The sequence below is a fragment of the Sprattus sprattus genome (assembly GCF_963457725.1).
Source record: "Sprattus sprattus genome assembly, chromosome: 12".
NCBI lineage: Eukaryota > Metazoa > Chordata > Actinopteri > Clupeiformes > Clupeidae > Sprattus > Sprattus sprattus.
Window position 1 is genome coordinate 15,434,160 of NC_137910.1, and position 13,003 is coordinate 15,447,162.

The 13,003-nt window shown below is 46.0% G+C and overlaps 1 protein-coding gene across 1 annotated transcript; it reads right to left on the minus strand.

Moving 5' to 3' along the window:
• Positions 1 to 3,989: 3,989 nt before the first annotated feature.
• On the minus strand, positions 3,990 to 11,557 carry lrrc73 (leucine rich repeat containing 73; the record flags this gene model as incomplete). The annotated part of the gene is made up of 6 exons (XM_080849229.1): positions 3,990 to 4,063; positions 5,392 to 5,587; positions 7,659 to 7,759; positions 10,182 to 10,304; positions 10,578 to 10,738; positions 11,286 to 11,557. 6 exons carry the CDS (start codon positions 11,555 to 11,557, stop codon positions 3,990 to 3,992), a joined length of 927 nt encoding a protein of 308 aa, XP_080705355.1.
• Between the last annotated feature and the right edge of the window lie 1,446 nt (positions 11,558 to 13,003).

Sequence of the window (13,003 nt, forward strand, 5' to 3'; positions counted from 1 at the left end):
CTCCCAAACTCCCAGATTATAACACATCTGTTTGACATCCAGTCAGGTAAACACCCTCGAATAGAAAACAACACGTCTATATGACATCCAGTCAGTTATCATCAAGTCTATTCCGCTTTTGCGTCGCGCTCAGACCTCAGCTTGGATCATCCGTCTGGGGTGCTGAGTGGGATCTGCTGTTGGAGGGGACGTCCTGTAAGGGCAGTGAGTTACTGTTGATTGAGCTTCCTTAGATGAGAGGCCCTGATTATAGTTATTTTCTCTGGCCTCGAGGCCATCGTCAGTATTGGCCTAGCAGTCTGAATGTCCTCATCTTCACAGTGTGTTTGAGTCTGTGTCCTTGAGTCATTTCAACGCCCCGTTTCGCTCGGTGCTCTTCCCGTGGGCTTCTGGATCCCTTGCTGGCATTTACCCACAAATGCCACTCTTCTCATCTCATGCTGTGGCATCACTGTGGAATCAGCTGTTTAACTGACCCAGTTGTGGAGTATTGGTACACACACACATACACACACACACACACACACACCGCTTCTGAGAATAGCACACCAGTGCTTCTGTCAAAGAATGGTACTCTGTGCTTCGTCTTTTTCCCATCATGCATCTGACGCTTAGTCTGTTTTACTGTTGACCTGCAGGCCTCTGTCCTATTTTGACTCCTGCAGGTTCAGTTTTCAGTCATGGTCTTATAGTTGTACCATGTGTGATTTTATTTTTCTTCTTCTTGTAAAGACACAACAAAAAAAAAACTTTAAATATAAAAATCTGAAAAAAGACTGTTATACCTTGACTAATTTTATTTTCTCAATTTGTAAACTGATGTATATTTTAAAAAACAAATAAACTATTTTAAACTTTAAATGTCTTTATTTATATGGTCATTGTGATTTATTTGACTTGCCTGAATAGGGCTATCTGTTTGTATGTATGCATTATTTAATCAATTCTTTAGGTATTCAGTTTTTTGCTTGATTTATATTTTTTTACATTTTAGATGACTATTTCCCTAAATCTCTCTGAAGATATTTCCCTTTACTCTCCCTGCTATATTATGAATGTGCGATGTTTCGACCATCATCACGCAAACAAGCAGAAACACCCTGCCTGTGTAGATATACTTAGTCCTAGTTCGCCTTTACTTTTGTCCAGCCACTAGTTCCAATAGATTTTAGGGTTAGTATTAAACCCTTTTGTACATATTTCTCCAATGCCTTTGAATTCAACAGCTTTAATTCACAAGATCATATAATCGTGTAATGCTTACAGAGCATTAGTAGGCTACATAACAATGTTATTACATTCGTCCTCGTGTGAGCAGTGCACTGTCTGTTGAAAGCACATACATATTGTCTGCTAAAACTGCCCCCTGGTGGCCGGACTTGCCATAGTCAGACCAGTGATGGGACGAGAGAGACCTAAGCTGCTGCCAACGGTGTCTTGTGACTCAGCAGGTTCTAAGGTTGCGGCCAGAACAGTTTTGTTGGGCCCAAAATGGCAGACTGACCGTTGAATTCCTGCAGCTCATAACAGTAGTTAAATACCTTGACTGTGCTCGAGAACGTGGAAATGGAAGTCCTGAAAATTCCAGTCCAACATGTTCTGACCAGCAAGTGTGCCAAACAGGCTTTCTCTCTGGTTCGAATGCATCTGGTTATTCTAATTCTTAACTCGTTCTAGGGTTAGGTAATGATGTGGTGATTAGGGGTATTCCAGGCAATGTGGACCATGCGAGTTACAATTAGACTACACTAGTGTTTTACAGTGTGACAGAGACCTATGAAGGGGAAAATATAGGGGCCAAATTGGCCCAAAAGGCCAGCTCGATCACTTGGCGTTCAAGAAGTTAATTCTGAAGGCGTTGCTTTTTCCAAGGGACCTTAGCACAGTGCTGAATTAGGTGCGGAAGTCAACAGGAAGCTTTCAGGGCGTGAGGATAGTTGAATAAAACAGTAGGCTAGTCTATTAGGGCAGTATCATAACTAGTGTGTTGAATGCCAGACTCGAGTTTAATGATCTTTTAATCACTCGAGTTTATTTGCACACTCATCCCTATCAAGAGGATGGAGGTGGGTGACGAACGCACAAACGCAAGAAAGTATGCTACCGGGCTTCCGTTCCATTTGTTCCAGACACTAAGCAACTGCCGGAGATTGATCAGGGCGGTTTTATTAATTATAGATGACGCCTTCCTCTGTATTACTCGCGCTTCCTGGCAGCGACACGGCAAGCGGACAGCTCGCCAGCGGGGAACGCGCCGGCCCGTAATTGGTGTGTGGTTTCCTCTCCCGTCCCTCTGCAGATGGCTGCTTGCTCGCCTGCTGTCACGCGGAATATTCTGGTAAACGCACAACAGGCAACCAAAGTCATCAGTTACAGTGAACATGCGGCAATAGCTGATACTTCAACACTTTGTCCTTCAAGAAAAACTTCACAAGGAAGACCTGCATTTATAAAAGTGGGCATGTTATGGCCTGCTTGTATCTGATTGTATTGTTTTTGTATTGTATTGTTGGTCTAAAACAAGATGTCTGGATAAGTATGTCAAGATCCAAATGGTGTTCATGAAACTAGTCAATACAAGCCTGTGATGTGCAGAAAATAAAAAAAAAGTAAAAGAGATGGCAATATAAGTCATGATGAGAGTTGAGTGTGCAGGAGAGGCACAGCTTGAGCTCTGGGACATAATCGGAGTCTGAGATCCACACCGATCCCGAGTCAGCTGCTGCTCGTGTTCTTTCATATCTCAGCTCTCTGGAGCTCCTCCAGTTCACTGCTCTCTCCACCTCGCTCTTTCCTTCTCTCTCTCTCTCTCTCTCTCTCTCTCTATCATGCTCCAGCTGCTGGATCCCTTTCAATGCATTCTCCGACACTGTAAAATAAATCTGTTTTTAAAGAGATTATGAAGCGCTTCCACGTGTGCGTGCAGTCTGAATGCATAAGCGCAAGAGGCAGGGTTAGAAATGCTGCCTGCCTGCTAGGTGCAAACAAGAGGTCTTAATCGGATCTCTCTTGGCTTTTAATATCCCGTTGTCAGCCGTCGTGTGCGTACAGTGGCAGGCGGGAGATAGGGGTAGGCCGAACATGGAAACACAACGCCTCTCCTCTCTCCGCGCGTCTATTTAAGCAAGCTTGAACGGCGTTTGGGGGCGGTTTGGCACGCAGGAAAGCTTTACACGGGAGCAGCGGCCAAGGACAGGTGTTTGGAGAGAGCTGGTATGTGTGTGTGTGTGTGCGCCCACGTGAAGCTCTTAGTGACAGGACGGAAGTCCCGCAGTGAGCGCCGGGAGAGAGACAAGGCAGAGCTCAAGTGAGGCGCCTGGAAAAGCGTGAGCACAGAAACTCTCTTCGACTCCACTTGAAGATGTTTATGCGTAAGAGACTATGGAACTGAAGAGAAGAGAGCTGCTGTGGTCAAAGAGCCAGAACAGTTAACTGTACCGCCATCTGGTGGTATAGCAGGGGAATGCAAGCTGCCATGCACACCGGTGAATGCGCAGGTGTCTGTGTGCATGCACCTGCCATTACTGTAACCAGAACAATGCATCCCGCTTTTGTAGCCAAAATAACACAATACTGACTTAATATAGTGTTCTGACAACCCCCCAAAGAATACAAAAACAGGATACATTTTAGAAAGATGTAAACAGATTTATTTAGATACTATTAGGCCACCATTACAATCCTTTGAAGCCAATCTATCACAGCACATATCATTGCTTACATGTTTACATACTTAATATAATATAATAATATAATATAATTTATAATAATATAAATAATAAATAATTCACTTTTGAGTGGAGTATTAAGTCACTTGGTGTCTGAGGGTTATTGTGCCAGCATCGCCATGGAGACCAGCAGTCTCTCTGGGCGGGCACCAGCGCTACATGTCATGCAGTGGACGGAGTCAGACTCTTAACAGGTGAAGTCAGTCACGAGGCTGCAGCCGAGCAGTGCAAACAAAGCGCTACCGTGACGACGACCTCGGGTCACATCTCTGTCTCAGCCAATAGGCTGTCTCCTAGGCCCGAGGTGAGCAGGACCACGTGGCGGCCGGAGGAGTCTGGAGGGGTTGGCCAGAAACAGCAGGTGACCATCAGAGACAAATAAACGGACAGACACTCGTCCACAACAGAACAAAAATATCAAACAAAAGAGGGGGGGAGGGGGGGGGGCATGAGGAGTTAAGTGGAGCATCACTCTTAGCAAATACTTCTTATCCACTGCCTTCTAAAGGCACCAGTATTGCAAATACTTCTTATCCACTGACTTCTACAGACAACAGTATTGGAAATACTTCTTATCCACTGACTTCTACAGACACCAGTATTGCAACGTCACTTTTTGAAAGTGTTTGTTTGAGTCAATAAAGTCAAAGGTGATAAAAATACCTCTAGGGCTCTTATAAATAAGCAGAAAATTACATCTAGAGTTAGCCAATATTTGCTTGATCATTATCTTTGAAGACATATAATATTCAACGATCAGACAGACTGGTCTGCTGAAGGGAACATTCTCTCTACAAACATCTGTTGCTAAGCAATTGCTAAGACAACAACTTGACTTTACTGGACACAGGACAAAAACAGCTTCACAACCTCTATGCCTATAGCTGCCTGCTACAGGCCAAGCCAGCGTAGAGAGAGAGATAGAGTTCAGTAAGTCACGAAGAGAGAGAGACTGATCAAGAGAGGTCAGTAAGTCACTAAGCGAGAGACAGAGAGAGAGGTCAGTAAGTCACTAAGAGAGAGACTGAGAGAGAGAGGTCAGTAAGTCACAAAGAGAGTGACTGAGAGAGAGAGGTCAGTAAGTCTCAAAGAGAGACTGAGAGAAAGAGAGGTAAGTAAGTCATAAAGAGAGACTGAGAGAGAGGTCAGTAAGTCACTAAGAGAGAGACTGAGAGAGAGAGAGGTCAGTAAGTCATAAAGAGAGACAGAGAGAGAGACTGAGCGAGAGAGGTCAGTAAGTCAGAAAGAGAGAGAGAGAGGTCAGTAAGTCAGAAAGAGAGAGTGAGAGAGAGAGAGACAGGTTGAGGGCACGAGACATCCCTGCTGTTGTCTGTTCATCTGCTCTTGAGTGAGCAGAGCTACGGGAGCGGCCCTGATTCTGACAACACAGAGACGACTGTCAGTCCAGGAGGCTCATGTGAGGAAGAGAGGGAGGGAAAGAGAAAGAGTGAAAGTAAAGACAAGGGATGGAGGGAGAGAGAGTGAGAGAGGTGCGAGGAGAGAGAAAGGAAGTGATAGTGAGAGAGGTAGGGAGGAAAAGGGAGAGAGTGGAAGTGAGTGAGGCAAGGATAGGGTGAGAAAGAATAGAGAAGGAAGGAAGCAGAGAATGTCACTCAGAGGCAGAACTCAGGGTTAGGTGCTGGTTGGCCGCTCTAGCCCTTACTGCTGTGGGGGATCCAGGCAATTTTCTCGCAGGCCAGGGGGGCGTCGGCTCGTGCCTCTGCCTCCTTGTCCTCCTCCTCCTCTCCCTCCGACAGAAGGTCCGAGATCTGCTGCTGCAGCTCGGGGCTGATGTCGTTCTCCGACAGAACCAGAACACGCAGCGAGGTCGGGTAGTTCTCCACCATGTCCAGAAAGATCTAGCAGAGAGACAGATAAAGCAGAACTTGTCTGGGAGATGAAGCCCACCCGAGTCGGACCTGGTACTGGAACCTGGTACTGACCTGCAATGCTGCTTTCACACCTTCATGAACAATGATCCTTGTTTGGGAAAAATGGCTGTGATTTGGTTTGTTGACAGAGACCACACTTCTACAAAATCCACAAGGACACGACAAACATGGAGATGTAGTGTTGGACTCCCATATCAGAGGAACATCAGGAACACTGTTTTATGAATGAGTGAATTTAGAAGTTTAAAATGAATTTAAGACAGTGGTCCATGGGGATGAGGCCTAGTCACTTCTGCTACAGACAGGAATCGAAACAGGACTAGAGCTTGACAAACAGTGTTATAAACAGTTGACAGATGACAAACATGGCAGAAGTAAGACATCTCTTCCCCTGCTTCCCTCTGTTTGATGTCTGCTTCACTGTGTTTGATGTAGGACTTGTCTGCTTCACTGTGTGTGATGTAGGACTTGTCTTCTTCTCTGTGTGTGATGTAGGTCTTGACTGCTTCACTGTGTGTGATGTCTGCTTCCCTGCCTGTGATGTATGACTTGTCTGCTTCCCTCTCTCAGCATCCGTTTCTGTTTGCCCACCACACCCTCAAGGTAAACCTGTCTGTTTCCAACACTTCCTGCAACACCCAGATCTTACGTCGGCTTCAGCAGCACCTCATCTCTCCTGCCGGTTTTTCCTGGCTGGTTTAGAACTGACAGAGGACAGAGAACATTCATTCGTCTTCAGCCAGGGTTGAGACTTTGGTCCTCATCCCTGGTTTGTCTTGTCTGTTACTGTCAAACAGCCTGACACTTCTGGCAAAGCTGTGTGTGTGTGTGTGTGTTTGTGTGTGTATGTGTGTGTGTGAGTGTGTGTATGTGTTTGACACATGGCTTTGAAATTCAAGGACAGTTAGTGTATGAAAGAGAAAGAAAGACAAAGAGAGAGAGTGTGTGTGTGTGTGAGAGACAGAGACAAAGAAAGAAAGAAAGAGAGAGAGAGTGTGTGTGTGTGAGTATTATGTACATACTAAGTGCACACTGCCAATGAGCTTCAAGGTTGCCGTTCAGCACCACAGATAAAACCAGGCAGAGGATGAGAGGTGAGGCGAGGCACTGTGCCTCTAAAGACCTAGCAGGCTTTGATCACAGCGCACGCTCACAGCCTCTGAGTGTGCTGCATGGCCTTGAGTCTACCACAGTTAACCCCCCCCCACCCACACACACACACACACACACACACACTCTCATTCTCCCCTACATGAAAGCCTCTCTGCAGAAAAGTGAATGGACTTCATAATGAGACTGTCAAGTGGAGTTCAGCTCACAGACTGCCATGTCGTAGGAGAGTGGCGGGATTATAAAAGATTATGAAAGCAACACCGTCACCTGGTGGACGGCAGAGAAACTGGCAGCATGTGCGAGATGAAAGCATTCGCTAATGAAGGGAGCCGTTGCCTGGGGTCATGTAGGATTCTCAGGGGCTTGTGAGCTTCAGCGATATTGTATAACAGCCGTGGGAGGTAAGGCTATTTATGGAGCCCGAGAGAGAAGCACTGCGACCCTTTTAATAATTCTCAGGTTCGGCACTCCGGGTATACGGATAATCAGAGAGTTTGAGACGGTCTGCATCTGATAAGTCCCTTATCAGTTTTAATGGGCACTGAAAAATGAGAGAGATAAAGAGGAGTAACAGAGCCGTTTGTACACTTCCAATCGCACCCCCCTGCTGCTTAAGCCTCCATTGGATTTGTTTCCCTCACATAGATAACTCTTACTGGTGCATGTTAGGATCATTTGATTTCACATGAGAGGTTGTCATGGTTATGACACATCGGTGATGTTGCTCAGTATAAGACCAGCAAATATGTCTTTTCATACCTGATAGCATTCATATTCATCTATATACAACAGCCATGGAGCACACTATGAAGGCGTATAATAAATGTTTAAAAATGCATGAAATGAATCTTTCTGTGTGCCGGGGACAGAGCTATTCTGGGAGGATGTTAGAATGAGCGGTTATTCTGATATCTGCATTACTGACCTGTGCTGATTGGTTGGTTAGTCCGGTGCCTTCCAAATCCAGAACCTCCAGTGTTCTACTGGACGCCACGGCAACTGCCAGCATGCCTGCGATCTGGTCGCCTGAAGACCAAAAGGCAATCAGTGTGAGTGACAGCTGAGGGGCTGAGAACTGTATGCAGGCTGGCCGGTCTTCTCTTTGCAGTCCGTGACCAACACTGGTCCCACCTCACGTGTTTTCTGACTTTATCTGACCTGTGTTATCATAGAACTGATTAAAAACAGATTTGATCCTGCTTAGTTGGAGCAGGTGTCGGCCAGCATGCCAGCCCTCATCCCACCCTTCTATCTCTCTACCCAACTAGCCCCAAGCAGATGGGTTCTCCCTTATGAGCTGGGTTCTGCTTAAGGTTTCTTTCAGTAAAAGGGAGTTTTTTTCGCCACCGTCACCTTGGTGTTTGCTAAAACAGGGTTTGGGCTCTGGGCTCAGCGCCTTGACACAATCTCAATTGTTATTGTTGCGATACAAATAAAAGAAGAAGAGAAGAGACTTCTCAGAGGCTAGTTCTTTGAACACTGTGTCCACTCTCTGAGGCCTCACTGCTAGCCAGCAGAAACAGAGAGAAATCTATGCGGGTCACTCACGACACTTCAAACTGCAGTGGCTGCAGAACCGAATTCGATTTCCTTCATGCTAGGCTGCCTGTTTCCTCGGGGTCAGCAGAACGTCTCCAACGGTGGCAGAGATCTGAGCACAGAATGAGACGGAGCACAGGGGACCTAAGCAGCGCTCTTCCGTCAATAGAACTCGCTTCTTTGCTCGGGACCTTGATGACCTTTACGGCTGTGTGCAGTCAGCACATTTTTTCTACCCGTAGACCACTTTGGAAATACAGACAGACAAAACCCAGCTCATCTGACCAATGAAACCCCACTTTAAACAATGCATTGTGTACACACGTAGTGATGGAAACACATAGCGTACACACATAGTGATGGAAACGCATCGTGTACACATGTAGTGATGGAAACATATAGCGTACACACGTAGTGATGGAAACGCATCGTGTACACACGTAGTTATGGAAACACATAGCGTACACACGTAGTGATGGAAACACATAGCGTACACACGTAGCGTACACACGTAGCGTACACACGTAGTGACGGAAACACATAGTGTACACACTAAGATGCATCTTTTCACTTCACACTGTCAATGGCCGAATCCTGTCTTTGTGGTGTTAAATTGCTTTGGAGAGAAACAACATGAATTGTCCCTTCAACATAATAAAACTCTGCTGCTGAAAAAGTGAATGACTTAGTGCCTTTCCCCTGTGTATCTCATCTCTCTCAGCCTTTTTCTTTTTTGTTTTCCTCTCTTTCTCTCCCTCTCTTCGCTCTCTTTCTTCGCTCTCTCTCTGTCTACTTTTCCCTTTTTCCGCTCTTCTCTCTCTCCTTGCTGACCTTGTCTCTCCGTCTCTTCTTGTTCCTCCCTGACGTCCTCTCTCTGGAGAACAGTGCCTGGTGGTTGCTTAGCAGAAGTGTGTGTGATGAGGCCCCGCTGTGGTCGGCATCAGTGGTGTGCAGCCATCCGAGCGGACATCCACCCACGCCCACAGAGCCAAGGGACCACAGCACCACCACCACCACCACCAGCACCACCCCACTTTAAAAGTTTCCTTTTTAGCTTGTCAGCCTTTACAGAGACAGGATAGCAGAGATGTGACAGGAGACAAGTGGGAGAGAGATGGGGAGTGGGACTGGGACTGAGAAATGACCCCAGGCTGGTCTCAAGGGTCCGGGCGTGGTTAGAACAGTGATGTTGTCGCTATGCCATGGCTCCTTCTGCGCCAGTACCACTCATGCCTGTCCGCAGCAGACAAGTCCTTACAGGCCAGACTTACCCTAAGCCCCTAACCATCCACAGGAGACAACTCCAGGCAACACTTGCACAGGCAACACAGCAACACAGTGTGTTTCTGTCCGCAGAGGACCACTCCCACCAGAACATACCGGAACAGGACACAGGCGTCTATCAGTTATACAGTACTACTCCCGCCTGTCTGTGCAGCACAACTCCTACCAGGCTACACAGGCAGAGGTCACGCTGATACACACACACACACACACACACACACACACACACACACACACAAAGAGAGAGAGAGACAGACAGAGAGAGACAGACAGAGAGAGACAGAGAGAGAGACTGTGTGTGCCAGTGATTCAGCACATGCCAGCCTAGAGTTTAACACTTGACTCTTCCACTGCATGATACATTAGACCTATACGTCTGTGTTAAAGCTTTCCACCCACATCTACAGGCTGGGTTGTCTAATGGTGTTATCACATATACTCTCAGTGAGACACTGTGTTGATCAGTGTGCACGTCACAATATCCACCACAGCCAACCTCCATGCTCAAACAGACCCATGTGACTTCGATACCAGCTAAGGCCAGACCAGACCTGAGTCTGACCAGACACACAGTCCCCCAGTCCCCTGCTCTCTGGTACCCTCTGGTGGTCTGGATGTGACTCACCTAGTGGATTGTAGTCAAGGTTGAGGACCCGGAGCTGGGAGCTGTGGGCCACAGCAACGGCCAGCCGGGCCCAGCCTTTGGTGGTGATGGCTGGGTTGGCACTAAGGGTCAGCTCCCGCAGACCTGCAGGGATACACAAGCTAATGAATTCACCTTCACAGACTTACTACTGACAGCCTGGCTTTACAAGAACTTCTCCAGGGATGAGGGTTTGGTTACAGTTGTATAGAACTTCCAGTGATGAACAAATTAAACAGCTGATTTTGTTTATGTCACAGATTCAACAGAAGACAATAGGCCTACACACATAGTTCAGTACAGCCGGTGTTACATAGCCTTTTAAAAAATAACCAACAACCTAAGGCCTGTTTTGGTGTTGAGGAGGGTTTGAGTTACCCGATTTTGCCCCGTCTGGCGGCAGCATTCCACAGATCAACCGGACCGCCTCATCTCCCAGCATGCAGTCTCCGAGGTCCAGAGACACCAGGGATGGGTGAGTCGACAGCGCCGTGTTCAAAACCACCAAACCCTCATCCAGAAGAGGACTACCGTGCAGACTGTGAGACAGCCACAAAGGAACAACCAAAAACATTTTTTCCTTTTTAGGCATAAAGAGGTCATCCTGATTGCACGGCTCCACTTTACAGCAGTAAGGATTAAACAGACAGGGTGCCCTCAGGGTATTGGTCTAGACAAGAAAATTAGCCTGTTACCCCAGAGGGACAATCATCCATCTCCCTGGGGACCGAGCGACTACGTTGCGTTCACTCGCATCTCATGTGGAGTAACAGTGTGTCAATACAACAGGCGACAAATCATTCCCCTCCTACGTCGACCAGTTGTTCATTCACACACGTCTATCAGAAGTTTTTCATTCACAGACGTCTATCAGTAGCCATCTTTTACATCATTAGGCTAAATGTCATGTCAGAATTGCGGCATTTTCAAATCCGTGAGTAAATACAGTGGCCTGGTCTGACAGCACGGAATGAAAACATGTAGTCTATGGCTTGCATTCATACATGGTAGCCTACTCTATTGCTATAACGGTTTGGCGAATTAAAGGTCAAATCATGGTAACTAATCAGATATTACGGTACTCACAAGAGTGTTTGGATCGATCTATTGGTCTTGAGTGCATCTGCCAGCTGCTTCGTCCGGGTGATGCTGGACACTACACCGAGGTTGAGGTTGAGCTGCGCCAGTGAATGCGACTCCGCTACTCCGCGACACACCCGCCCGAAGTCTCGGTCCGTAAACTGACAGCCTCTCACAGATAACAGTCGCACAGTGTTTTCTTTGAGACTGTCACAGATATCTTTCACCTCGGCACCAGAAAGAGTCTCTCCCGTTATCTGTATGGAGCCTGGAAGCATGTTTGCAATAGTCCTAGCTGGCGCGACTAAAAGCTAGGTTAACGGGATAAATAAACCAACAATAATGTAAGATTAATAAAGGGGAGCATCATTAAATTATGCACAATAGTGCTGCTTTTCTAAAGTAGCTATTCGAAGCTATCGCAACTCATCAGCTAAAAGTGGCAGAAAAAATTGCGAAATAACATTAGCTAGCCAATTCTCCAACACCGCATTAGCAAACCATCAGTTCAGTTACAGTGATAGGAAACTTGAGTTACATTCAACGTGAAGCAAATTACTAAAATACTATAATATCATGGGCTAAATGTAAGACTTAAATTCCTGTGTCTGCTCAATAAGATAACTGTCTATCTCTGTTCATTAAGATAAGAAACATTCTTATTTCTGTTCGTATACTGACGTTACAAGTCTCCAGCCCAACAGTACACACTTTAAGTTGCGTCAGCTAAACATTCCCCTTCTGGATGGACTCACTGACATCAGCACCAGTAAATTCTAAACACTGCGTTTCGGCAAGACAGCTAGCTGACTAGCCATGCATTAGCCAAAGTAAGATTATATTGGCAGATTATAATCAGGCCAATCACAAACCTCGCTACACTCACCAATAATTAACTTAGCTAGGCAAATACTTTATCCTCGGTCCTTTAAAAATCCGCTCTTCTTCATAATTGGTGCAGCCAGTCAGTATGCTTGACATGCTTGGGCTTCCAGAACAGGTTTTGCGGCACCGAAGCAAAGATGATCGTTTGTTTTCCTCAGTTGCAGGTGTCGGTTACTATGGACACCCTCCTCTCAATGTCACCCCGAAACCATCTTATCCGGTTTACTATTGCGCATTATACAACCTCCTTTAAGTACACCAATATATGCCTATTTCTTGACAAAAGTATCACGTTTCAGTGCACGTGTAATAACAAGAGAGGGAGAATCAAATCCTAGTTTTCTCCAGCAGCAAGAAAATGCAGTGCGTCTTTCGCATGCCAGGAGGTCGATGTACCGAGCCAAGAGCTATGGATGTAACAAGTGAACGTCCATGTGTGCGGTCATCGTTGTGGTGTAGCGTGGTAAAGATCCCGAATGATTAGTTAGGTCTGGCAGTAAGGGCAAGATGTTTTAACAGAGAAGGTGATTTTTTTTTTTAACTCAAAGTTAGGCATATAGCCAGCTCTTAGCTTTAATATAGGTAATTTCCAGCATTTCTCTTTAATGACAGTGGCTGCACGCTCTAGGATATTTCCTGCTCATTATTCATAAATATTTTACATAGAGCTAAGGTACACATATAACGTTAAAAAAAAAAACGTTGTCTACATTATGAGTTTAATCACAATTCTAAAAGATTAAAAAAAAACAAAAAAACTTTTCAGTTACACTCTCATGGACCCCTACATAATGTATACACTCTGCGGGTGAGGCTCTTTCCAGTGCGCTAGACTTTTG